This window comes from Bos taurus, chromosome 4 (assembly GCF_002263795.3).
Source record: "Bos taurus isolate L1 Dominette 01449 registration number 42190680 breed Hereford chromosome 4, ARS-UCD2.0, whole genome shotgun sequence".
Taxonomy (NCBI): Eukaryota; Metazoa; Chordata; class Mammalia; order Artiodactyla; family Bovidae; genus Bos; species Bos taurus.
Genome location: NC_037331.1, coordinates 105,392,854 through 105,420,483, shown reverse-complemented (window position 1 = coordinate 105,420,483; position 27,630 = coordinate 105,392,854). Strand labels below are relative to the sequence as shown.

The window sequence follows — 27,630 nt, the reverse complement described above, 5'->3', positions numbered from 1 at the left end:
GGGATTGAACCCAAGTCCCCCACATTGCAGGTAGATTCTTTCCCATCTGAGCCACTCCTACTAAAATACTATTTGAAACCAATGGCCTTAAGCCACACTGCCTACCACCATGATGTGCAATCCTTCTCTCCCCTTCCTTACAGTTTTAGAAATTTGCAATTTTAAACTTTATGCCTGGTTTTGTCTGTAATGTTTTCACCATCAAAATATGTTTTATTTTCTCTATTCCAAAGACAGTGACCTCTGTTTGTTCTTCAATATACAATGTGTTAAAAAAAAATCATGAGTACAGCTTTTACTAGATATTGTTGTCTTTTAGTCACTAAGTCATGTCCAACTCTTCATGATCCCATGGACTGAAGCCTGCCAGGCTCCTGTCCATGGGATTTCTCAGGCAAGAGCAATGGAGTAGGTTGCCATTTCCTTCTCCAGGGATCTTCCAGACCCAGGGATCGAACCCATGTCTCCTGCTGAGCAGGCGAGCTCATTGAGCCACCTGGGAAGCCCCTAGTAGATTTTATCCAAGAACAGACCAAAAAAAAAAACAAAAACAAAAAACCCTTTAGATGAAAAATCTAATTTGCTTCCCAGAAACAGAAATTTTCCATTAATGATGAGCAGTCGTTATGTTCATTCTCACTATAACTAGAAAGATGTGAAAGATATGAGTGCCATATTTAGATCAGTCATCTTGCTTTAGAGAAAATTGTTTAAATTTTTTCTTTTGTCCCTAAGATGCCCATTTCACTCCTTCCGCATAGAACTATTCCGTGAGACCTCTGTGTGGTTGCCCCAGTGTGTGACTCATGAAAATCCTAAGGCGAAACACCAAAGAAAACAACACTCCATAGCCTCTATCAGTTTGGTCTCCAACAGAGAAAGTCCAGAGCTGCACCATCCACTATGGTGGCTACATGGTACATGGGGCTACTCCACACTTGCGATGTGGTTAGTAAGACTGAAGAATAGAACTTTTCATTTTATTTTATTTTAACCCATTTAAATATAAACCTAAAAATGGAATCAACATAAAATATTTTTTCCATTAAACATTATTATTTTGGTAGGATTACGCTTAACTCCAACTACTGAAAAGTTAGCATCCTAATTGAATGCACTGTCAAATGTAAAATGCACACTTAAATTTGAAGACTTAGTAGAAAAAAAAGAATATAAAATAGCTCATTAATATTATGTGTCAAATCCAGATTGAAATTATAATGTTAGGGATATATTGAATTATATAAAATATATTAAGAATAATTGACCCTATTTCTTCTCATTTAAAAAAAATTTACACTTAAAGGTAGCTGTATGGCTCTCATTATTATTCTATGGAACAGCACTCGTTGAGAGGAAAGGAAAAAGGCTCTGGAACCCATGAACCTAAGAGCTCTGAGTGCACTTCTCTGTATTAAGTGCTTCCAGGCCATCTCTTCAGAAAGTGAGCCCACCCTACCTGCTCCCAGCCCCTTACTTAGAAGTCCAGAAATAGTCTATCTCTCTATGGATCACCAATAGCTAGGAAAGGCCAGGGATAAAATACTTGGCTGTGAGTCTTTCCCAGGTTAGAGACATGTCATTGGATAAAATAGAGAATGGAAACTAAAGTGACCATCAATACGTTACTCTAATTAGTCTATTAAGAGCTAACCCACTCAAATGAAAACTGCGGATGAGGTCGTTAAAAGAAAGAGCATCCCACAGTACTCATCCTTAGCATCACCAAAGACATCTCCTTAAGGGGCACTTGGAGTAATGTCCATCGACAGAGCAGTGGATAAAGATGTGGTGCATATACACAGTAGAATATTACTCAGCCATGAAACAGAGCAAAATGAAATAATGCCATTTGGAACAACATGGATGGATCTAGGGATTGTCACAGGGAGTGAAGTGCATCAGAAAGAGAAGGACAAATATATGATACTGCTTATATGTAGATTCTAAGCAAATGGTACTGGAGAATGTATTTACAAAACAGAAATAGAGTCACAGATGTAGAAAACAAACTTATGATTATGAGAGGGGAAGGGGTGGGGGCAGGGATAAGCTGGGAGATTGGAACTGACATATACACATCACTGTATATAAAATAGACAACTAGTAAGGACCTCCTGAGGAGAAGGCTATGGCACCCCACTCCAGCACGCCTGCCTGGAAAATCCCATGGATGGAGGAGCCTGGTAGCCTGCAGTCCATGGGGTTGCTGAGGGTCGGACTCGACTGAGCGACTTCACTTTCACTTTTCACTTTCATGCATTGGAGAAGGAAGTGGCAACCCACTCCAGTGTTCTTGCCTGGACAATCCCAGGGATGGGGGAGCCTGGTGGGCTGCCGTCTATGGGGTCGCACAGAGTTGGACACGACTGAAGTGACTTAGCAGCAGCAGCAGCAGCAGCAGCAAGGACCTCCTGTATAGCACGGGGAACTCTACTCAATACTGTGCAATGACCTATATGGGAAAAGATTCTAGAAAGAGTGGGTATATGAATATGTATAATAGATCCACTTTGCTGGGCACCTGAAACTAATACCACATCGTAAATCAAATGTACTCCACCTTTAAAAAAGACAAAAGTGGAATGTAGGGGGAAAGGAGACACACTACTAGGTGAAATGTCAATTTTACAGTCATTCCGGAAAACAGTCTAGCAACATATAATGGCAACATATAATAATAATAATATATAATGATATTATATTATATTATTTATAATAATATTATATTATAAAATTTAATATACTTTAAAAAAGGGGACTTCAAACCTATAGCTATACTTGCCCATCAAAAATAGGACCTTATATAGAAGAGGCTAAAATTATGATGAGTCATGAGAAGCAGTGGGGGTGGTCTCACGAACCATTCGTAGAAAGACAGAATGTGTAACAAGGTGAAAACAAAGTTCAAGTCCCTGGCCTGTCCCTCCCTAAATCCTTCCTCCCCAGTGTCCCTTATCTTGGAGGAGTTTCCCTTGTATTAACGAAGAAAAACCCAGTGGACTCTGTCTCAACTTATATAAGGTAGTAACAGAAGCAATAGGGCTTCCCTGGTGGCTCAGGGGTAAAGAATCTGCAGGCCAATGTAGGAGATGTGGGTTTGATCCCTGGGTCTGAAAAATCCTCTGGAGAAGGAAATGGCAACTCACTCCAGTATTCTTGCCTGGGAAATCCCACGGACCGAAGAGCCTGGAGGGCTACAGCCTATGGGGTCGAAAGAGAGTCAGACGAGACTTAGAGACAAAACAGCAACAAACAGCAGAAGCAATAGAAGCGCCATGGACACATTCACGATGCTTCTCACCTTACTGGTGAGTCTCCAGCAATGGAACCATTTAGTTACATACATTCTATTCCCCACATACTCTCATCCCCACACCCTGTTTTTGAAGCCTATTACCTAAGGTTTATCTATTCTGCCTCTGCATGTAGGGCCACCCTGTAGGATTTTCTTCAATCTCTCTTTGAGTATAAGTAGATCATAAAATTCAAGAAGTCTCCATCATTTCTCTTGGAACCTTACCCTGAACCCAGGCCCGTTGTGATTCCTCGACAGTGGATAAAATGCTCCCAGCTGCATCCACCGTCTGCAAAGCTCCTCTGTGACATTCTCTCTGTAACCACAGATGTTGGCACCTACCTGGAGAATTAACACACACACAAGCACATGGTCAGTGAGAGAAGAGAGAGCATTGGCTGGGTACCTATATGATAAGGAAAAATAGCATCTCTTATTTCCATCCTTCCATGCATAAGGAAGTCCCATTTGGCTGGAGCCAAATGGGAGAAAGAAACAAGTATGCATGGCAAATCTACTAACAAGAAGAAACTGTCTTATTAAGGACTCTTCTTCAACATTCAGCTTTCACTTTCAAGGTTTGGCATTCATAGATGCTCTGCTGATGGGATTTTCTGTGACACTAATATGTGTTACGTTTACCATTCTACCTTCCAAAGACAGCTCACAAGGCACATAAAAATTGGTTTTCCCAGGCTTCCCTGGTGGTCTAGTGGTTAAGAATCTGCCTGCCAATGCAGGAGACGTGGGTTTGCTCCCTGGTCCAGGAAGATCCCACATGCCGTGGAGCAATGAAGCCTGTGCGCCACAGCTATTGAGCCTGAAAGCCACAAATACCGAAGCCTGCGGGCCTAGAGTCTGTGCTCTGCAATGAGAAACCACTGAGATGAGAAGCCCGAGCACCGCAACTAGAGAGTAGCCTCTACTCATGGCAACTAGAGAAAGCCCATACACAGCAATGAAGAGGCAGCACAGCCAAAAAACAAATTGATTTTTCCCAATACATATGACAGTGAAATACATGCTCCTTGGTTTTCAGACACCCTCAAAGTCTGGTGATGAAAACAATGTCAAAGGACAAATGGTGAAAGCTCCTTGTTTCAGAATGGAACTCACCATGGGGATGCCGAATAGGTTGAACTCCAGGATACCAGGGATGGACCATCGGAGATCGTCCCATCTGGCTGCATTGTCCCCCAACCAATGAGCAGCAAATTTGCCAGATCCCGCAAAAGTAGAACGTGATAAGATGAAGCGTCTCTTATTGCGGAAGATATTCTCCATGGCCCTTAAAAGGAATACAGGTAAGTAAACTGGAATGACTAGGACTCCCCTACCCCCAGGGCAGTAATGGGCTTTCCAATCAAACTCAGAAAAACACCAAAGTGTCAGGAATCAGGAAAGCAAACTAGTTTAGTGTGTTTAAGAGCTTCTTTCTCTCTTCTGGATAAAGTTTCAGATCTCACATGACATTACAAACCTCTACAGATCAGCCCCCCACCAAGGAATTTCTCTAAGCTCCTATCCTCTTGATTATGTTTTCTCTATCTTGTTGGAACTCATTGTGCTCTGCCTTTTGGGTCAAAACTACCCTGGCGCCATGTTTGGGGTTCTTGGCCCTATCTCCTCCCTCTAGACAAGGTTTCTTCAGTGTTCCTTGGCCCCATGCCTTGCTGCCCATCAGTAATCCTGTTCAGGACAACACCAGCTCAGGCTGGAACCCTGTACCCACTGCTGGCCCAAGAAGAGAGTGTGTACACCAGCTGGGCTCCAAGCACCTGGTTCCTCTGAAGCTTCACAACTTATCATTAGCAATGTCCAATACAAGAAATTTGTAATCTATACAAAATAATAATTGAAACAAATGAACTGACAAGTGAAATGATATATGGCACTCTTTATAACGTTAAAAACAACTAAAATATAAAGTATTTTCCTTGTATTACACATAAACTATTACATATCAAATAAAGCTATATAGAAAAGAGAGCAAAGGAATTAAAAACAGAATTCAGAAAGATAATTGCATATAGTTAATATTATTAACTATATATTATCCCACCCTAAATCCTGAAGCTATTATCTTTGAATTCTGTTTTTAATTCCTTTGCTGTCTTTTCTATATAGTTTCATTTGATATGTAATATTTTATTACATGTTTTATATGTAATACAAGGAAAATATTTATATATTTTTTTAGATGTAGGCTATTTTCTTAGCTTCTGTTCCGCATACTTTCTTACGTAGGTGCTTTACTAAAAGGCCTCTGCCATCTTTCTTCTTTCACACTAAATAGTTCACACCTTCCTTTAGACTCCAAAAATGAACAATAATACAACTGTAAGACAGTAACACTTGATAGAAACACAATTGCTGCTAGCTGTTTGCAGGCCAGTTCTTTTATCTTTCCTTTCAACACATGGTCTGAGAAAAAGTTATCACCAGGCATCAAGTAATTCCTCATAGACACCAACACAACCACCAATGCTTCCTTACTTCACATTCCTAAGGATTTTATGGAGAGTCTCTACATGCAGAATGACTTATAATGACAACAGGAGGAAAATTCTGAATTAGGAGGCTGACTCATGAAAAAGACGTGTTCCATCCTGACAATTCAATGACCAAAAGATGGGAGTAGGTTGGAGGAGAGGACACACTCTTCAATTCTCGTCCTTGTCTCTCTTTTGATCTAGATTGGCGGACACTTTGCCCTTATTGCTGTTGGTCAGAGGGATTATTGCCTTCTGCAGTCATCAGTCATGAAAGAAACACATTCAGCTTTATAGAGTGAAACTCAAACAGGGATGACATTATCTGCAGTTAGTTTACTTAAGCTGGGCCATTAAGGTAACACAGAGGAGATAACTGTTTTTTCCCAGCTCAGAGATCTTTTCATTTCTCTTTCCCACCATTCAAGTTTGACTTATTTATGATCAGGTTCTGATCTCTGAGAGAATCTGGTCTTCTGCTTTCAGCCTATATGGAAGTGAATTTCCTCCTTTGGGTATATCAGCAAACACATTCCCCAGACTGGACTGCCAGCTAAGATGGAGCCAAATACTCATTATATCTAAGACTTAGTGTGGAAGTCAAAGTGTTAGTCGCTTAGTTGTATCCAACTCTTTGTGACCCCATGGACTGCAGCCCACCAGGCTCCTCTGTCCATGGAATTCTCCAGGCAAGAGTACTGGAGTGGGTAGCCATTCCCTTTTCCAGCGGATCTTCCCAACTCAGGGATCTAACTCGGGTCTCCTGCACTGCAGGCAGATTCTTTACCTTCTGAGCCACCAGGGAAGCCACAAGACTTAAGTTCTCCTGATGCCCAGATCCCATTTGTTTTCCAGACATCTCTGCCCCCAACCTGAAGGCTAAGTTATGGTTATTTCCACAGTTCTCTGGAAATTTAGGTCATTCTGCCTGACATAGGGAAGTTAGAAGGGTGCTTACTCCTTACTCAGTCATAGTTACCTTTTAACTCTCAACCACAGCTAGTAGAATGTTTTAATCAACCCCATCATGATGTTAAAGCACTTTGTCACATGGAGACACTAACAATAATGCAACTTAAAGTCTCTTTCCTTCCTACTACCCTTCCTTACTCTTCCTTTTTGCCCTGGCCATTTATGCCCTCTCCCTCTTGCCTTCCATCCTTAGATTGGCACATCTAAGTGTACAGATAAACTAGGAAGGTGCTATAGGAAACATGGGCTTCCCTGGTGGCTCAGACAGTAAATAAAGAATCTGCCTGAAATGCCGAAGACTCAGGTTCAATCCCTGGGTCTAGAAGATCTCCTGGAGGAGGAAATGGCAACCCCCTCCAATATTCTTGCCTAGAGAATTCTTTGCACAGAGGAGCTTGGTGCGCTGCAGTCCATGGGGTCGCAAAGAGTCGGACATGACTGAGTGACTAACACTATTGCTGCTACAGAAAACATTGATCCAAGTCTCTCATTTCAAAGATGGGGAAACTGAGTCTTATTCATCTAGTTTATTTCTCATGAAAGGTAGAGAAAGAGAAAAAGAAGCCAGAAAAGACAAGACAGAAAATCAGAAATATGTGTCCTTCTTGAAGCGTATCTTTCATTGAAATAAACACTTTTTCATTTACTAGACAAGGATCTACCCTCATCTGGATGATTCAGCATTAATAAAAAGTCATGATGGCAAAATGGTGCTGGAAGACAAAGTCAACACAGACTCTGCCTCTAGAATTGGGTCCCTCAGGGGCCCATCCTGATCTTCTCTTCCTCAGGCCCAGCATTTATTCATTCAACAAATATGTTTTTAGTTTGTACACTAGGGATACATGGGCACCTTTAATCTTAAAAACTGACAGTCCAGCAAGAAAAAAAAAAAATATATATATATAAATAATAAGATTTTGGCACATTAAGCATATTGTAAACCTACGGTTTTTCTAGTAGTCTTGTTCAGATGTAAGAGCTGGACCGTAAAGAAGGCTGAGTGCTGAAGAATTGATACTTTTGAACTGTGTTGCTGGAGAAGACTCTTGAGAGTCCCTTGCAGTCAATCCTAAAGGAAATCAACCCTGAATATTCACTGAAAAGACTGATGGTGAAGCTGAAGCTCCAATACTCTGGCCACCTGATGTGAAGAGTCACTCACTGGAGAAGACCCTGACGTTGGGAAAAATTGAGAGCAGGAAGAGAAGGGATGACAGAAGATGAGATGGTTGGATGGCATCACAGACTCAATGGACATGAGTCTGAGCGAACTCTGGGAGATGGTGAAGAACAGGGAAGCCTGGTGTGCTGTAGTCCATGGGGTCACAGAGTCAGAAACGACTGAGCAACTGAATAATAATAACAACAAGTGCAGATTTAACTGGGTAGCCTGTATTTTTATTGGCTGAATCAGGCAACCTTAGAGTGGTGATCTTAGTACATTCAGTAATAGGACCAAAGAAAGTACTAATGTCCAACTGGGACCTCTAAATACCTTGTATGTTATTGCCTTTGAGTGTCTTCAAAATAATGAAGTTCCTGAAATAATGAAGCCAATCTTTGAAATAATGAAGCCAATCTTTGAAATAATGAAGCCAATCAAAAGAAATCCTGCATAAAAACCTGGGATATGAGGAAAACCTCTTAAGTGTACTGTAAGATCTGAGTTTCCATATGCCTATAACCACAAAAATATTTGAAATATACAATGATGAAAGACAAGAGAAACGCTTCACCTCCCACCTCCCCAGATGGAATTAGGAGGAAACCCATGCTTACGAGTCTGTGGCTTTTGCCATGGTGTAGCCATACAAGCTGTGGACATCGTAGTGAAAGCCCCCATGAAACTCTGTGTCCATGCAGAGGGTTCTTGCGAAAAGCAAGTGATCCAGAACTCCTGTGGGAAAACACCCATCTGTGAGGCATATCCCTGTCCACCAACTGTAACAAAAGAGCTACCCAACCACTTGTTTCCTGGTTACTGACCTTCCCTGACAGTCTCCGCCTGAGAAAATCCTTTCCAGATTTTAAATATCCTAAATGGTACTTCCTACCTGGGGCCTGGGCTTCCTAGGTGACTTGGTGCTAAAGAACCTGCCTGCCAGTGCCGGAGACACCAGAGATGTGGGTTCGATCCCTGGGTAAGGAAGATCCTCTGGAGTAGGAAATGGCAACCCACTCCAGTATTCTTGCCTAGAGAATCCCATGGACAGAGGAGCCTGGTGGGCTGCAGTCCATGGGGTCACAGAGTCAGGCACGACTGAGCACACACGCACCGGGGGCCTACCCTGAGCTAGATCATTAAAATTAATCTGCATTTCCATCAGCTCACAAAGAATGCTACTTAGGCAAGTGAGAAAACGTGTTCAGAGCAATGGTTCATCTGAGTTTAAATACAAACAAAGCACTTGCATTTATGAACAATGTATTTTGTCAAGAAGAATAGAGAACAGGTATGACAGTGTGAACGTTTTCACTTTTATATTGTAGACATTCACACCCCAGTTAGATTTTCTTTTAAAAGTGAGATAAGATAGTGGAATGGTTTCATGAATAAATATTTAGATCTTGCCTCTAGAAACCACTACTATTTCTGTATTTTCCCTTTCTCATGCCTAAGATACTCAGTATTTTCTGCCTTATCTGCAATTGCCTTTTTAAAAAATTTTTCTTTATTAGCTTTTATTGAATATAGTTGATTTATGATGTTGTATTCATTTCTAGTATACAGCAAAGTGATTCAGATATATATATGTGTATATGTGTGTATATATATATTCCTTTCCATTATGGTTTATTACAAGATATTGAATCTAACTCCCCGTTATTCAGTAGGACTTTGTTGGCTACCTATTTTATACAAAGTAATTTGTATCTGCTAATCCCAAACTCCTAATTTATGCACCTGCTTCTTTTCCCTTCTCCTTGAAGACTGATGACTGGGGACCCTTCTTCATGAAGACTTGTCTGCACATAGGACCTCAATATGAGGCACAGTTTCAGAAAGTTTTTTTCAGAAATAAAGAAAATTCTGTTTCTGGCACAGTTCAGATCGTGGAATGAGATTCACGACGACTTCAATTATAAAAAACGACCCTAAAATTTTCCCAGGGTCAAAGTTAATTTACCTAAATCTTTATCACACTAATATATACTGTCCAGTCCTGAAAATCCAAGAAGCAAACCAGCTATGAGACAAAGCAGCTGGTTATACACATAGGGCGACTAAGCTCCAGCCGGTAGAGAATGTGGTGCTCAACAGAAGCAGGTAGAAGGCGATAGGACTGCCATTTCCTGTAGAGGAAAACACTCGGTTTGGGCCAAGAAAAAAATTAAGAGATTAAAAGGGAAACATGATAAGCTGATTCAGAGTGGGAAGAAAAATTGAGGGAACATAGACTGAGCAAAGTAGGATGAAGATGAGATTAGGGAGAAGTGAGACTTCCCGGGTGGTCCAGTGGTTAAGAATCTGCCTGCCAATGCAGAGGACGCAGGTTTGATCCCTGGTCTGGGGAGACCTCACTTACTTAGTGTGGCAACCAAGCCTGTACGCCACAGCTCCTGCACCCACACCCTACAACTACTGAAGCCCGCCTGCCTGGAGCCCCTGCTCTGCAACAGGAGAAGCATCACAATGAGAAACCCGTTGAAAGGCACTCAACAGTAGACCCCACTCACCGCACCTAGAGAAAGCCCGAGAGCAGCAATGCAGACCCAGCATGGCTAAAAAAATTTTTAATTAAGGAAAAATAATAAGTGAGAGAAGCAAACAGTAGATTTTACAAAAAGTTAAATGGTTGAAAGTCAAGACTCTGCCTGAAAACTTCTCCACTCCTGCAGTGACCAAAAGGGACTAACGAAACGGCTAAACCCTGGTGCGAGGGTGCACACGAAGTGGACAAATCAGAATCAAGTGGCAGAAGTTGGCCAGCGGCTCAGCAGGCCTGCATTCTCTTCCTGGGAGAATATTTCACGCTTTCACTTGACATTAAGCTGAGACTACGTTATTGGAGTCTGGCCAAAGGAATGTGAGCATATTAAATACACCCCACTTCCAGGAGTGTCCATAAGAGTCCCTCTACCCTCTCTTTCACCCAGTAAGTTGGAAGCAAAGGACCCTGGGATGGGAGACAGACTGTGGAAATAACTAGATCCCTGAACCATTGCTGGATGAGAGTCACACGTCCCACATGAGAGTACTACGTGAATAAACTTGTGTTTATCCACTGAGATGTTCACTTGTTTCCAGATTCCAGCATAATCTGTTAAACACTGTTTCTCCCTCTTCATCTCTCTCACACACTTACACTCTTTCAAAATCAGAGATTGGAAAACTCATTAGGAGAAGGCCTTAAAAATAGGAAGGACCTAAAAGGAATCATACTCTAAACTGTTGCTAATGAGCTTTTTTTTTTTTTTTTTAAAGGCTTTCCTGGTAGCTCAGTGGTAAAGAATCTGTCTGCCAACGTAGGAGACAAGGATTCAGTTCCTAGTCCAAGAAGCTCCCACATGCAATGGGGCAACTGAGCCCAGTGTGCCACAGCTACCGAGCCTGAACTCATAGAGCCTGAGTTCTGCAAGAAGGGTAACCACAGCGATTGAAAGCCCATGCACCACAACTGGAGAGCAGCCTCTGCTCCCACAACTAGAGAAAACCCGCACGCAGCGGTGAAGACCCAGCACAGCCAAAAATAAATAAACAACAACTTTTAAAAAAAGAAAAAAGTTAACAAAATAAAGATTTACTTTAATGGCAGGTAATCTGTACCTTAATGTATTCTGATATTCTCTGATTATAAAGTTTAATATTGAACCACTTGCATGAAGGGTTTGGAGACAATGAACAGGGTGGAAGTATGCAAAACTCTACAACTACAGGAGGTATGGATTATGGCAACAAAAAGGTAATCAGAGACCAAACAATGAAGTAAGGTCCCCAGCAAAAGAGTGGTCAGGGTGGTCAGGGTGTTTGGATGGGGAGTCCCTTGAACAGGAAGTAGATTGCTCTTGGCCACACCAAGTACTATTGAGGTTCTTTTAAACACCTCTCATCCCTCCATCACTAGGAAACAAGTTGAAACTTACGAGGTTTGAAAGGAGGAAAGTTGAAGTTGTTTACTTCACAGTCTTGATCAGAACTTTGTAGAAAGCTAGATACTTCATCCATTTCCTACAAAAACACAAAATACACAAAATGGAAAAGGTTACTGATGCACAGTTAGCTGTTGAGTAATGCTTACTGAATTAGAAGCCCCAAATTTTCTATCTACTTCTTTAAATATGGACTAAAAGTAGGTGATGCCTGATTTTATAAACAGTTAATTTTTTATATTTCAAAGAACTATCCCCACCAGCTATCCCCACCTAAAAAATAAAAGATGCTCGTGAAATAATTCTCTAATAATTAATTTTAAATTTTAATGAATCAGTGTGACAATAATTATATTAATAGCTTCTCATAAAACAGTATTTTTTAAGTTAAAATACAGTTAATGGAGGTAAAAGCTGAAGCCACGAGAAAACAAAGGACTTTCTCAAAAAGAAATAACCAGTTAGTGGCAGATCCAGAGTTAAACTTCCCAGAGTTTTGAGGAGTCTAACTTACTGCATATAAATTCAGCATTAAGTAAAAGGATTTTAAATACCACTAGGTCAAGCAAACTATTTTATTACAGATCAGAGTCAAAGTTTATCTCACAATTTGGAATATTTGTTCCCAAAATAAGTTTGATCCTGAAATAACAACTTACAATCCACACTCCATCAAACTCCAGAGTTTTATAAAATTCACTGAACTGCTCTTTCCACCACTCAGTACAATCTGGATTAGTAAAATCAGGAAAAACTGTCCAGCCAGGATATGCCTAGAGAAGAAAGAAGGCTGTGGCAATTAGTCTGTTCAATGGTTCACTTTGGATTTATTTCTGGCTACCATTTCTTCTACAAGAAGCCCCATGCATCTTATCACTTAAGAATCAAAATTTGTGACTCTCTTCCTAAAATTTAATAGTAAAATAGGAGCAAAGAGCCAAGGAAAGAAAAAAGAAAAGGAAAAATAAGTCATTAAATAGATAAGAAGCCATCAAATGTCTTTTTCCTATTAAAAAAAAAGGTAAAATTTCATTATGTCAGGCCAGTTGGGAGAAAAACTGTTTAAAATACTGGAAATCTAACTAGATAATATTTTAGGAGAGAATGATTAAATTTCTCTAATGTGTTATTAATACACTGGTTTCAGCATATAAGCAATCTTTTTTAAGTGGTTAAGTGAACTTCATGCTTCTTACTCAGGCCCAGTTATTTCTCACCCTATCTTCTCTTCCTATCTATTCCTATCAAAGTGTAGCTTTGAACCTTTTCTACAAGTAGCACAAAGATACAGCTATAGCCAAATTATTGTAAATTATGAATTTATGAGATATAAGCTTTTGTGCATACTTTCTTGCTCATTTCCCCAGCAAATGTATAGATTGTAATTTAGGGACAATTTTATGCTCAAGTAATATAATGTATACAATTAATATATATTTATAATGCAGAAGTTTCTTAAAACTCAAGATAAGAGCTTGAAGTCCTTCCTTTAAGTGGACTGAACTCCTGGTCCTTCGTTTTAGGTGATGACAGCAGATCATAATTAGAGATAATTTTGGACCTCAGGGGACAGACATGAGGCAAAGAAGTCTCTTGCAGCAACATTCCACCCAGAGCAGGGCCAGCAAACTTTATTCTAACTGAATGCCTTTATAATGAACCCAACCACCCCCACTATGACTACCTCTGCCAACATCCTAGATCAAATGATTCGTGTTATTTGTTGGTCAGTGGAAGTCACACCGCAACAAAGAGTAGCCCCAACTCACTGCAACTAAAGTCCGTGCAAAGCTACGAAGACTCACCACAGCCAAAAAATAGAATAAACAAATAAATCCTAAAAAGTATTTCTTCTCAATCATCTGTAGTATTGGAGAGTCAGGATATAGCTTTTTAATTAGACTAGCTCTGCTTTTCCCACCACAATAAAAAAATCATAATATTGAAGTGATAGAAATACTAATTATTACTACAACAGCAGTCACATTGCACTATATAAATGGATCAAATCAACCTGTTATATACTTTAAACTTATACATATTATTTATATATATATATATTTCAACTAAAAAATCCTTCAGAATTTTAATCATTCTATTATTCCATCTACTGATCTAAAAGTAATAATAAAAAAACCACTAAAACAGTAATGATACTGTAACTTGTTTTCTATCTACTCATCTTCATACCAAAAGTACAAACTTCCCAAAATGATTATAATTACTCCAATTTTCTTGAGAAATTACCTGCCCAACAACAAAGCCTTTGTCCCCCAAGATCCACACTCTCTTTCTGCTTCCATTCGCATAAGGCTGGTAGTCAGAGTTATTTAAGATGCCAGGATTCTAATAAGTGAATATAATAACAAGTACTGTTTAGTAACTTTTTCCACTTTGAAAGGAAAAATTAGGCAACAGAATAAGTGTTTGAACGTACCATAATAATTACATATTTCAGTCCATTTTTATGTAACTCTTCGGCAAAACCTGAGAGACCACGGAAGGCCACTCCATCAATAGTGAAATCCTTCTTTTCATCCATGTAGTCTATGTCAGAGTACTGGACATCCTGAAAGACAGGGCTGGCCAACTGAGAAATAGGATCATGCTGATGGAAGATATTATAGCTCTGGTTCTTGATGATTAAAACTGAAGCCATAGTTCTTAACGATTCCAGAACTGTCCAGACTTGGCTATATTCTAGGAGTAAAGAAACTCTTTCTGAAAGATTACCAGCACTCTCAGATTGCAGGTTTGCCTTTTCATACCAACAGAAGCGTGTCATGAGGAATTGAGAAGAACTTGAGGTAGGGACTGGGTCTTGTTCATCCTTGTAACTTGAGAACTTGGATGCTTGACATAAAACAAGTTCTCTTTAAAGTGTGTTTGAATGAGTATATTAGTAATGTTATAACCATGTTCTAACTTGGAGCCTAAACATAGAACTAGAATAGATGATAAGAGGAGAAACTGGTCTTCTTGCCCTAAAACTGCCAGAGTAATAATTAACAAAGATAAATAACAAAAGCATAGAACTTTAATTAACCAAACTCTCATGCATGTGTATGTTTTGTGTTTGCATACCATCCTATGAGAAATAGGTGTTATTCTTAATGAGAAGATTGAAATGTGAAGGGGTTAAGTGACATTTAAAGTCATGGGTGCATGAGCCTGTGGGGGTCGACTGGGGCTTTGTTGATAGGCTCTTGGATTCCAGATGCTATTTTTTCTCCAACCTACTACATACTCCAAAACATATGAAGTTCTTCTAAGTTGATAAGAGAAGTTCCAACTTACATAAGGGATCTCAGCTTCACGAGTTCGGTTTACAACATTTTTCAATCCATCAATACCACCATAATTCCTGCGACTAAGCTGGAACCCAAGACTCCAGTAGGGAGGCAAGAATGGTCGTCCAACAAGCTGCAAAAATAAATAAAGAAGTGTCTAAGCATTTAGAATACACACTGTAGCACCACATCTGACACAGAAAATACTCCCTTCACTTCATTTTCTCTTAAGCCCTCAGATCTAAAAATGTTGAAGCCAAGAGTAACCTCCTAGGGCAATTTGCAAAATTCTACAGCTCACCTAACTGCCTAAATGTATTCCTGACAACAGCAACATCAGAAAACAGTGGGATTTGCAGGTAATGCTTGAATCACAGTATAATATTGGGGGAAAGAAAGAAGCAACATTCATTCATTCAGTGAATCTTTTCTAAGTGTTGATATTGTGGCAAAGGATTGACAAGGCACTTGGGATATAGTGGCATACAGCAAAAGTGATTCCTGCTCTCACATCAGTGTCTAATTTCAGACAGCGATAAGTGCTAGGCATAAAGCATCAGGACTAATATTGAATGGGATGGATGAAGAAATAATGGACTATGTTTAAAATCCAATTCTATAGGTTGCTCAAGCCAACATTCTGAGAAGATCTCACATACAGCTCTGTCTTAAATGTTCCCTGAGAGCCACTGTCTTGTCCTTCCTTATGAGAGTCGCCTCAGCAGGGAGGCTCTCTCACGCTGAGTCCCCATGCAGTGTATATGCATCTTATTAGTAGCACTAATTATAAGGTGTTTCCTATTACTATTATTTCAGCCTTTGTTATATTTCTCCTCTGTTATTATAAATTGTGCCGTTTTGAACAAATCACCTCATTTTTCTGTACCTGATGCTTTTTGTCTGTAGCATAGAAAGTTTAGGCTAAATGGTGTCTAAAATTCCTTCCTGCCCTACAGTTTGAACCAAAAGTAAGTAGCACAGTTCCTTTTACACAGTTTCTTTTCACTAATTTTTTTTATTTGTTGAATGAATGAATAGATTTTGCTGATCTGTGGCCTTAGATCTTATCTTTGGAATGATTCATCATACAAAGATGGACTCTGAGCTCCTTGAAAACAGGAACAGGATGGCAGCTAACTTAGTTTTGCATTTCTCAAGGCTTGCACAGTGCCTCTTCAGCATGTAGAAGGCACTCAATAAATGTGCATCAAAATAAATGAAGAGCTGGGACTTTCCTGGTGATCCCACGGCTAAGACGCTGAGCTCCCAGTGCAGAAGACCCAAGCTCAACCCCTGGTCAGGGACCTAGATTCCACATTACACAACTGAGATCTGGTACAGCCAAACAAATGAACATGCTTCCATCTAATGAAAGACTCGCAGTCCCAGCTTTCGGAATCCATAATTCACTCACAATTTTAATTGTTCTCCTGTTAATTTATAATGAATGTATGAGATAACAGCAATAAAGATTGTGCGTGCATGTGGGCGTGCTATGTTGCTGCAGTCGTGTCCAACTCCATGCGACCTTCTAATTATCTAAACACCAAGCCCGTACCTCCAGATATTCCTGAACCACTTGTTCTGGAGTATTTCCCAGGAACACATAGAAGTCAAGAATACCCCCGATCGTGCGGTAAGTGACGGCAGGAGCGGGCTGAAGGGTGACCTCTGAAAGCAGTAAGATAAGAGTTCTTAGAATGTTATAGTTGGAAATATACCCATCTCTGGAATATGAATGCCTGAGTTATCCAAAACAGGCTCAGTCTCATTTTTAAAGAGTTGAAAATCACACATGTTCTTTTCTTTGGATGGTTGCTGAAGTTTACCAAAATACTCAGTTCAGTTCAGCCACTCAGTCTAACAACTCTTTGCAACCCCATGGACTGCTGCACACCAGGCTTCCCTGTCCATCACCAACTCCCGGAACTTGCTCAAACCCACACCCATCGAGTCGGTGATACCATCCAACCATTTCATCCTCTGTTGTCCCCTTCTCCCCCTGCCTTCAATCTTTCCTAGCATCAGGGTCTTTTCCACTGAGTCAGTTCTTCGCATCACTTGGCCAAAGTATTGGGCTTTCAGCTTCAGCATCAGTCCTTCCAATGAATATTCAGAACTGATTTCCTTTAGGATGGACTGGTTGGATCTCCTTTCAGTCCAAGGGACTCTCAAGAGTCTTCTCCAACACCACAGTTCAAAAGCATCAATTTTTCAAGGCTCAGCTTTCTTTATAGTCCAATTCTTACATCCATTCATGACTACTAGAAAAACCACAGCTTTGACCAGATGGACCTTTGTTGGCAAAATAATATCTTTATTGTTTAATATGCAATCTAGGTTTGTCATAGCTTTTCTTCCAAGGAACAAGTGTCTTTTAATTTCATGGCTGCAGTCACCATCTGCAGTGATTTTGAAGTCCAAGAAAATGAAGTCTGTCACTGTTTCCATTGTTTCTCCATCTATTTGCCATGAAGTGATGGGACTGGATGCCACAATCTTCGCTTTTGGAATGTTGAGTTTTAAGCCAGCTTTTTCACTTCCCTTTCACTTTCATCAAGAGGCTCTTCAGTTCATCAAAATATTCATCATCAAAATAGCATTCATCAGTTCATCAAAACATTCAGCCCATAAAAATATCAATTCATCAGTTCATCAAAATATTCAGTTCACCAGAATATCAAAATATTAAATGAATAAAATACTAATGAATTTATTTTTTAAGAGAAAGAAGGACAAAATCTGTTCTTATCTGACCATATAAAAATACAAATGCCTGGGATCTGTGCGTGATTTAGCCTGAAGGAAAAGTTTTTAAAACCTTATTAGATGAGCTTACAGTTAAAAAATAAAAATGAACTCTTATTCTAGTACCATTAGTGCAGAAACTAGAGACAGATGGGGTGGCCTATGAGAAACCCTGCCAAACACAGCCTTGTTGTATACAAACAGACAGCATGGTTTGATGTTGAAATCCACAGGTATCTTTGGAAGGTGTTTATCAGTGGAGTCTATTATCTATAAAATATTATGGGTAACTTGCATCAGTAGAGAATACTGAATCAGTTTTCAATGAAAATAGCTTCCAGCTTGAACTGGATTTGTAAACAGGTTAATCTATGTTTGAGTTTCAGTTTCTATAGAAATATATTATAGGTCTAGTATATTAATACCTTCAACTTTAAAGAATGATCTCACTATGAAAACCATTTTTATAAAAGCAGCATTCCAAGACATATTGCTGCTAAGATAAAGAGATGTTTCCTACCCATGGCGTTACTGTTCATCAGAAAAACCCCGAAAGAGAAGCCGCTGGTGTCTTCTAGGCACAAGAAGAATGTGTGAGCTCCATATAGATTAATCATGCCCTGACAACAAAAACAAAAAGAAATAATGGTAGTACCTGTTGAAAGCATTTTTACTCATCCTAAAATAAAATCAAAAGCCATGCACAATAGATACTCTGTCAACATTTGATGTAGTTTAATACTGTACCAAAAAGGTTTTGCAATGGTAACATCAACAGGCAAATGGATAGACAAAATATGGTACGTCCATCCAATGGAATGCTATTAGTAATAAATAAGAACTGAAATACTGATTCATGATACAAGTGTCAACCTCATAAATGGTTTTTTTTTTTTTTTTTTTTGGTTGTTTTCTTTTTGACCGAGCCAGGCCAAACTAATTTTCTGAAAGAATTTTTTAAATTTAATTTTACTTATTTGGCCACATTGTGCAGCATGTGGGATCTTAGTTCCCCAATCAGGGATTGAACTTGTGCCTCCTGCAGTGGACGTGCAGAGTCCTAACCACGGGACCACCTGGGAAGTCTCATCAACCTCGTAAACGCTATGGTAAGTGAAAAGAACAGACACAAAAGACCACATATTACACAATTCTATTCATGTAAAACATCCAACAAAGTCAAATCTATCCAGACAGAAAGCAGATTAGTGACTGGGGCTGGAGCAGGCAACTGGGATAGGGATGGGATTAAATCTAAAAGAGAAGGAGGATCCTACTGGGATAACGAAAATGTTCTGAAACTGGGTTATGATGACGGTTGCACAACTCAGTAAATTATTAAACTGTACACTGAAACTAAAACTATTAAATTATAAAGTTATTAAACCGTACACTCAACAGATAAATATGTTATAAATCGTATCTCGAGGAAATCAACCTGAATATTCATTGGAAGGGCTAACGCTAAAGCTAAAGCTTCAGTACTTTGGCCACCTGATTCAAAGAGCCGACTCATTAGAAAAGAACCCTGATGCTGGGAAAGATAGAAGGCAGGAGGAGAAGGGGACGACAGAGGATGAGACGGTTGGATGGCATCACTGACTCAACGGGCATGAGTTTGAGCAAACTCCAGGAGATGGTGAAGGCCAGGGAAGCCTGGTGAAGGCCAGGGAAGCCTGGTGTGCTGCAGTCCATGGGGTCTCAAAGAGCAGAACACAACTGAGCAACTAAACAACAACCACCACCAAATTATTTTTTAATTGGAAAATACTGGCAACAACACACAATAAAATGCTGGCAGAAGAAGAGAATATGATGAGCAATTTTGAATTTCTTCTTTATGTCTATTTTCCAATTTTTCTATAAATAACATACAAAAGTTTAAAATTTTAAAAAGGATACTGTATCACTCACAAGGCTGTGATGAGCACTGATATAAAAAGAGAGACTGTGTATAAATGTAAGTGCTATAAGAATAGAAGATATTGAGATTATAACACACAGAAAGCTTAATGAAAGCTCCCGGTATGATGTGGCAAACTTAGCCCCTGGTACAGAACTGATTACAGTAAATTCCAGGAAATGAGGAGAAAGAGAGTGAGCATGATATGCAAAGGACGGAAGGCCAGCAGGCCTATGCAAAATTAGGCTGGTTTTGAAATTATAGCCAGGAAGACTCAGTGCTTGGATAGAAAGAAAGTGAAAGTGTTAGTCACTCAGTCATGTCTGACTCTTTGTGACCCCATGGACTGCAGCCCACCAGGCTCCTCTGTCCATGGGATTCTCCAGGCAAGAATGGGAGTGGGTTGCCATTTCCTTTTCCAGGGGATCTTTCCCACCCAGGGATCGAACCTGGGTCTCCCACACTACAGGCAGACTTTTTACCAACTAAGCCATCAGGGAAGCTTCACTTGGAGAGAAAACAGGCTATGTTTTTAAAAATATTAAGAAGAAAGAAGGAGAGGTGGAGGGGATGAGGGAAGATAAGAAAGAGAAAAGAAAGGGAAGGGGAGAGAGGGAGGAGAAAGGAAGGGAGAGAGGGATGGAGGAAGGGCTCCTGTACTACAAATAAGTTACTGCTCTAAACCAGCTTTTCTCCCATTCTAATGTGCATGTGATTCACTTGTGGGTCTTGTTGAAATGCAGGTTCTGCTTCGTAGGTCTGGACTAAGGCCTGAGGTTCTGCATTTCTCTAACAAGCTCCCAGGTGATGCCAACCTCACTGTCTCTGGAATACACATCAATCAGCATAACAAAGCAGCCAAAAGAGGCATTTTTTTTTAGTCTACAAAGTTTTACTGAGAATGGCCCCCGCTGAAGCTTTTCCCTAGACACTACTCAGTTACTGAAGACAAACAAAGGTATTTTGCAGATGTTTTTTCTAGTATACATTAGGCTATAATATAATCATTAAATTATATTTTCCTTTAGGACTTCCCTGGCAGTCCAGTGGTTAAGATTCCAAGCTTCCATTGCAGGGGTACAGGTTTGACCCCCTGGTGGGGAAACTAAGATTCCCACATACCATGCAGTGCTGCTAAGTTGCTTCAGTCGTGTCCAACTCTGTGCGATCCCATAGACGGCAGCCCACCAGGCTCCCCTGTCCCTGGGATTCTCCAGGCAAGAACACTGGAGTGGGTTGTCATTTCCTTCACCAATGCCATGCAGTGCAGCCATAAATAAGTAAGAAAACTTTCTCATAAAAAACTACATTTTCCTTTAAAAGTGAGATGCTTTCCAAAATCTGTATATGACTGATTGTGAGTTTATAAACCTTATGAACAAATATTCTTCAACACAAACAGATCTATATAAACTGGGCAAAATATCAATGTAACTTCGTAGGTTACATCACTTGATGGTCTACTTTACTTTGTGGGTTACTTCCTGGAAAGAAGAGCAAGCACTGCTTGCTGTGAGCCATCGGCAGGAGGCTGGGAGCCTCACCTCGGTAGGGGTGGCGTCCCGGGTGAAGATGGGCCAGGTCTTCCAGGTCATGTTGTGGCGGTACTGCTGGTGCACGTGTTCGCCCAGCCCGTACACATTGGCACTGGGCAGTCGCATGGAGAGCTGCAGGTACTGCTGGGCAAACTGGAGGGGCCCAATGCTGGTGTCCAACCTGGAGAAAGGGCCATGGAGTAAGAGCTGTCTGTGCCAGCAATCTCTCTGCTTCCCTGCCTGTCCACTCGGGGAACAGCCGTTTCAGGTGTTACCATCATCTGCTTATATGCTACCTTTGAAGGCCCTTCTAGGGTGTCTCCGATTCTTTGATTCTCAAGGAGCACAGCCCTGGAGATATGAGGCCAGCTATTCAGTGCAACCTCACCCATCTACTTCCATCAGCGTCCTGCCAGGCACCACTCTGGATGCTTTATAAATAGCACCTCAGCACACACAGCAGCAGTGGCTGTTTTGATTCCAAGGAAACAGAGACTGAGGAGGTGAGGTAATTTGCCTAGGATCACACAGCTGAGTGGTAATTCACGTGTGACAAGATTGCATAGATTTCACTGACATTATTATCCTTATATTTTCTCCAGTACATTTTCTGGTTTAAGTTTAAGCTGCTGATAGGTGCTCACTGGTAAATTTTTCAGGAAATAATACTTTGGAATGATAAATAGTGAAGTTGAGTTCCAGTGTAAATGGTAATCTAAAAGAATAACATTACCACTTTTAAAAACATACATGAATCACAAGGGTATTTACATAACTGAGCAAATGAGCACATTACATTTCAGTATTCTTTGTTCTGCGATCATGACAGATTACCAGTGTTAATGATTTACGGTAAGAGCTTTGACATTTTTGAGGTTCAAACATTTTCCCAAGTCATACTCATCTCTTCAACTACCTGCAATTAAGTCAGAATGAATTGCACTCACTGGGAGGTATATTCAAAGGTACACAAAGAAGGTTGAAAAGCTCACAAGACTCTTTTGTTGCTGGCCCTCATTATCTTGATGCTGAAGGGTTTGTGAATGACTTCTAGATGATAGCTCAAATTGGAAGCATCAGCATTCCCATCAAAGAGCTTAACATTTTCATGGGGGACTTCATAGCGCATGTTATTGAAATCAGTGATCTGTCGGACGGAAAACAGAAAGGAGACTTCCTTTTAGAGCTTCTACAAAAATTTTCACTCTCAAATAACCCCCAGTAATGACAACTTCTAATTCTTGACCCTTGGTTTCCTGATTTGAAAAGGAAATAAAAAAATCACGAGTCCCCCATCAAATAAACATCAGTCTGCCCATCCTATCAGGAAATTCCTGCAGACAGAATCAAAGGCACCTCCTGCCTTCAGAGCTTATAAAGGAGAATGAGCTGAACACAGCATGGAGGCTCCGCTCTCTGCAGAGATGTCTTCAGTGATAACTATCAAGCTAACCTTAAAATGGAAACGATTGGATGTCTGATATTCAGCTCTGAAGAGGGTGTCGATTACATCATATCCAAACAGAGATGGTGATGGCAGCCTTCTCAACTGGGCCTCATACTCTAGAGGTCAAGGAAGGAGAGAGAAGTATTTGGTCTTTATTTTGCAGTTAACTTATCTGGTCCATATAAAGTGATCCCGGGGGCAACATTAGAGCAGTGCTCACCTGTGCTTGTATTTTTAACCAAATTGCTGATTTCGTAGCCCCAGTTCCTGGGGAAGAAGCACCAGGGGATGGCAGTATCTGGCACAGGTTTCCAGCAGCACTTATATCTCTGTCGGCAGACATCCTATAACAACATCACAGAATGAGCATTACATGAAATGAAGGAAAATACTAGTCATCTATTTATTTGTAACAAATTTTACGCCAAGAAGAATTTCTGATGGGGCACAATTCCATTCAGTCATGTATTTATTCTTCTTTTATTCATACATTTATCCAGCCATCCAATATACATGTATTACCTACTCAACAAGGAGCTATTAATAATAATACAGATAAATAAGACCCAGTTCTTGCCTTTAGCAAACTTACAATCTTCTTGTAAATCCAGGTACTTACAATATGATGAGTGCTGCAATGGTGTGCCCAGGGGCTGAGGGGACACACACACCAGCCACAATGTCCAGCCTAGAAGACTGGGGTGGGGATGGGTGTAGGGTGGGATTCCAGGTAAGTGAAAGGAAAGTCCAGCCCTAATTCACTAGGAGGGGTTAGACACGTGACCAGCAGAGCAGGACTCCAAGCAGAGAAAGGAGCATTGCGCAAGAGACTCAGTAAATCTGTAAGTTCATTGTGCCAAGAATACCAAGGGAGAGAAATGAGACTGGAGGCTCACAGTATCCATACCAACAGTGAGTTGAATGCTGGACCAAGCACTATGGACTTTCTCACGAGGAAGAGTCATGGAAATAGCTAACAATATGTGGATTCCCAAGTGGCGCTAGTTAGTGGTAAAGAACCTGCCTGCCAATGCAGGTGAGACATAAGAGATTGGGTTGGATCCCAGGGTTGGGAAAATCCCCTGGAGGAGGGCACGGCAACCCACTCCAGTATTCTTGGCTGGAGAATCCCATGGATGGAGGAGACTGGCGGGCTATAGTCCATGAGATCGCAAAGAGTTGGACACAGTTGAAGTGACTTAGCATGCACACGGCATGAAGAAATGCATTTCTAAGAAGTAAGAAAAGGAAAGCAAAGGAACACAGAGAAAGTTAAGATCAAACTAGGATAGACAGTGATGTCAAACAAATTTACAGTGTCCACAAGATAAAAAATAAACCACACTTGGTCTTTCACAGTGCCTTGATTATAGATTTTTAAAAAATTACTATCATTTGGTGAGATGTATTTTCTAAAGTTCCTACAAATTTTCTTTTTCATGTGTTGCCCATCCTGAACCCCCCTCCCACCTCCCTCCCCATCCCATCCCTCAGGGTCATCCCAGTGCACCAGCCCTGAGCACCCTGGCTCATGCATCAAACCTGGATTGGCAATCTGTTTCACATATGATAATATACATGTTTCAATGATAGATTAATTTACATAAAAATTTGTTTTGTTATAATAAATTAAATGGATGGCAAGTTGAACCAAAATGTTGAAATAAGCACAGGTATTCACCTCTCCACCCAACTGATTCTACATGAATTGACAGAAGTATCATTAAGAAAGAAATTACAATTCCATTGTAAAACAGCAAAATATAGTTCAGTACAGCAGACCAGAAAAGTTATGAAATTCCTGAAACACAGAAAATCAACTTTATCAGCTCTAGGGAAAACACATATTTATAGCTTAAAACACAAGAGAAGAAAAAGAACTGCTCCAAGCTGGGTAGGTGTGAAGAAGTGGAAGAGAAACCTGGGATGTAGCCCTGGATGATTAATTGGGAAGCTCTCACAGCTACTGGTTAGCTCCTGCTAATGGGTGGGCATCTGAAAGTGTTTATTCATAGGTTAAGGGACTGAGGGAGCTTCCCAGGTGGCTCAGTGGTAAGAATCTGCCTGCCAATGCACGATGTGCTGGAGACATAGGTTTGGATCAGGAAGATCCCCCTGGAGGAGGAAATGACAACCACTGCAGTATTCTTGCCTGGAAAATTCCATAGACAGAGGAGCCTGGTGGCCTATAGTCCATGGGGTCACAAAGGGTCAGACATAACTGAGCGACTGAGTAAGGGAGTGAGGAGACATGCTGGGAGCCAGAAGGTATGGCAACGCAGCAGCTAATAAACTGCCCCCACACAGGCCACCAGCACCACCCCAAGATAAGTATCCATTTTTCTCTCCATCAGCCCTCTCCTCCTCAATTCTCAGCATAAGCTAAGGCAAATAGGGCAGGCAGTCATAGATAATGAAATACAAAGATGACAGTCAAGCCACCCAACATTTGAGAGAAACTAACATCATAATCCATACATGACTACTGGAAAAACCATAGCTTTGACTAGACAGACTTTTGTTGGCAAAGTAATGTCTTTGCTTTTTAATATGCTATCTAGGTTGGTCATAACTTTTCTTCCAAGGAGCAAGCATCTTTTAATTTCATGGCTGCAGTCACCATCTGCAGTGATTTTGGAGCCCAAAAAAGAACACTGAAGAATTGATGCTTTTGAACTGTGCTGTTGGAGAAGACTCTTAAGAGTCCCTTGGACTTCAAGGAGATGCAACCAATCTATCCTAAGGGAAATCAGTCCTGAATATTCATTGGAAGGATTGATGCTGAAGCTGAAACTGCAATACTTTGGCCACATCATGCGAAGAACAGACTCATTTGAAAACACCCTGATGCTGGGAAAGATTGAAGGCAGGAGGAGAAGGGACGACAGAGGATGAGATGGTTGGATGTCATCACCAACTCAATGGACATGAGTTTGAGTAAGCTCTGGGAATTGGTGATGGACAGGGAAGCCTAGCATGCTGCAGTCCATGGAGTTGCAAAGAGTCGGACACAACTGAGTGACTGAACTGAACATCATGATAGGAAGGGACCAAACTTAATAAACAAATTGGAGGAAGCAGTTGATAGAAAAAATATTATTAGCCTTCAAAATAAATGTAATTACTACCTTCAGACACAGGCACACAGCAGTTGCTTCCATTAAGAAAAGCAATAAATAGTGCTGAAAGTGAAGATATCTAACAGCAAGGTTTAAAATTCAGTATTTGTACTGAATAACAAAAAGGAAACAATAAAAGAAAGAAGCATCAAGGCAAGAAAATAGTTTTAATTCAATTCAAGATTATCCAAGAACATAATACACAAAGATAAATAAATGGAAGTAGAAAGGGTAAGTCAAGTGGCCAATGGACTCACAGAGCAACATTCAGCTAGAAGATTCCAAAAGGGGTGAAAAGAGAAATAGAGGAGGAAAGGGGGAACCAAGGAAAGAGAGAAAGTAATGTTATATATCACGAGCAACTTAATATACAACACAGGAAACTGGAAAAGAACAAAATAAAGCCATAAAAGCTACATGAAAAACTAATAAGTAAAAGCAGTAATTAATGAAAGAGAAAAGAAGCAAGTACCTACAGTCAATTCAAAACATGAAATTTTTTTTCCAGGTAATAATCTAAGAATATGTGCTACTGTGTTGTCAGCGAGCATTGTAAAGTAAGCCAGACATCCCCATGAAATAGACCTAGCTTCTACTATTGCTTTGAAATTCTATTTTTATTATAAACTAAATTTAAGTGTACAAATATGAGAATATGAATATGTGTTTAGGGACTTCTTATTATATTCTAATGGTGTACATATCAATTCCTGCTATAATTCCACACTGATAATTATTATAGTGTGAAGACATGTTTTGGTGTTAGTTTGGCAGATCAATAAACCTAAAGGAGACTCTTTGAAAAGATCTAAGAATATGAAAACATTATCAAGTCCTATTTTGACAAAGAGGGAGGGGAGCAAACAAGATTAGGAACAAAAAAATGCAGAATGACACCAGATACTAGGATTTCTTAACATAAATAAGAATTAAGAGAAAACTGTTTGCACAAATATTTACCAATGAATGGGAAACTGTAATTTGAATCTTAAAATAGTGAAACATTAGATAATCAAGATTAGATTAGAAGAGACAAAAAATCAAATGACCATTAACCATGAAAATTGTAAAAAGTAGTCAAAGGCCTTTCCCTAAAACAATTATATTTTGCCCTTATGATTTAAGGAATAGAATATTCTCATGTGTATATATATATATATATATATATATATATATATATATATTAAGAACAAGGTAAAAAAGCGTTCTGATTAATTTTATTAAACTAGAATAATCCTGGCAACAAACTAGATAAGGAGAGGCCAAGCAAACAATCAAATAAAAATATAAAAGCCAATTTCACTTTAAAAAGATAGATATGTATCTTTTGAAGATAGAAACTCTTCAAGCCAGGAGGGAATGGCAAGACATACTTAAAATGATGAAAGAAAATAACCTACAGCCCAGATTATTGTACCCAGCAAGGATCTCATTCAAGTATGAAGGAGAAATCAAAAGCTTTTCAGACAAGCAAAAGCTGAGAGAATTCTGCACCACCAAACCAGCTCTCCAACAAATACTAAAGGATATTCTCTAGACAGGAAACACAAAAATGGTGTGTAAACTCGAACCCAAAACAATAAAGTAAATGGCAACGGGATCATACTTATTAGTAATTACCTTAAACGTAAATGGGTTGAATGCCCCAACCAAAAGACAAAGACTGGCTGAATGGATACAAAAACAAGACCCCTACATATGTTGTCTACAAGAGACCCACCTCAAAACAGGG

General features: G+C 40.0%; 1 protein-coding gene across 1 annotated transcript in view; it reads right to left on the bottom strand.

The window, feature by feature from the left end:
• LOC100296901 (probable maltase-glucoamylase 2) overlaps positions 1 to 27,630 on the bottom strand; it is a 95,177-nt gene that overhangs the window by 50,856 nt on the left and 16,691 nt on the right. The window contains exons 4-17 of the mRNA XM_010804619.4: positions 23,000 to 23,123; positions 22,786 to 22,895; positions 22,325 to 22,479; positions 21,342 to 21,513; positions 18,415 to 18,514; positions 16,705 to 16,817; positions 15,154 to 15,279; positions 14,294 to 14,425; positions 14,104 to 14,202; positions 12,516 to 12,629; positions 11,851 to 11,935; positions 8,545 to 8,662; positions 4,415 to 4,586; positions 3,524 to 3,640 (exon numbers count right to left, since the gene is read on the bottom strand). Of these exons, the coding sequence (XP_010802921.2) occupies positions 3,524 to 3,640; positions 4,415 to 4,586; positions 8,545 to 8,662; positions 11,851 to 11,935; positions 12,516 to 12,629; positions 14,104 to 14,202; positions 14,294 to 14,425; positions 15,154 to 15,279; positions 16,705 to 16,817; positions 18,415 to 18,514; positions 21,342 to 21,513; positions 22,325 to 22,479; positions 22,786 to 22,895; positions 23,000 to 23,123 (1,737 nt within the window). The remainder of the gene's footprint in view (positions 1 to 3,523; positions 3,641 to 4,414; positions 4,587 to 8,544; positions 8,663 to 11,850; positions 11,936 to 12,515; positions 12,630 to 14,103; positions 14,203 to 14,293; positions 14,426 to 15,153; positions 15,280 to 16,704; positions 16,818 to 18,414; positions 18,515 to 21,341; positions 21,514 to 22,324; positions 22,480 to 22,785; positions 22,896 to 22,999; positions 23,124 to 27,630) is intronic.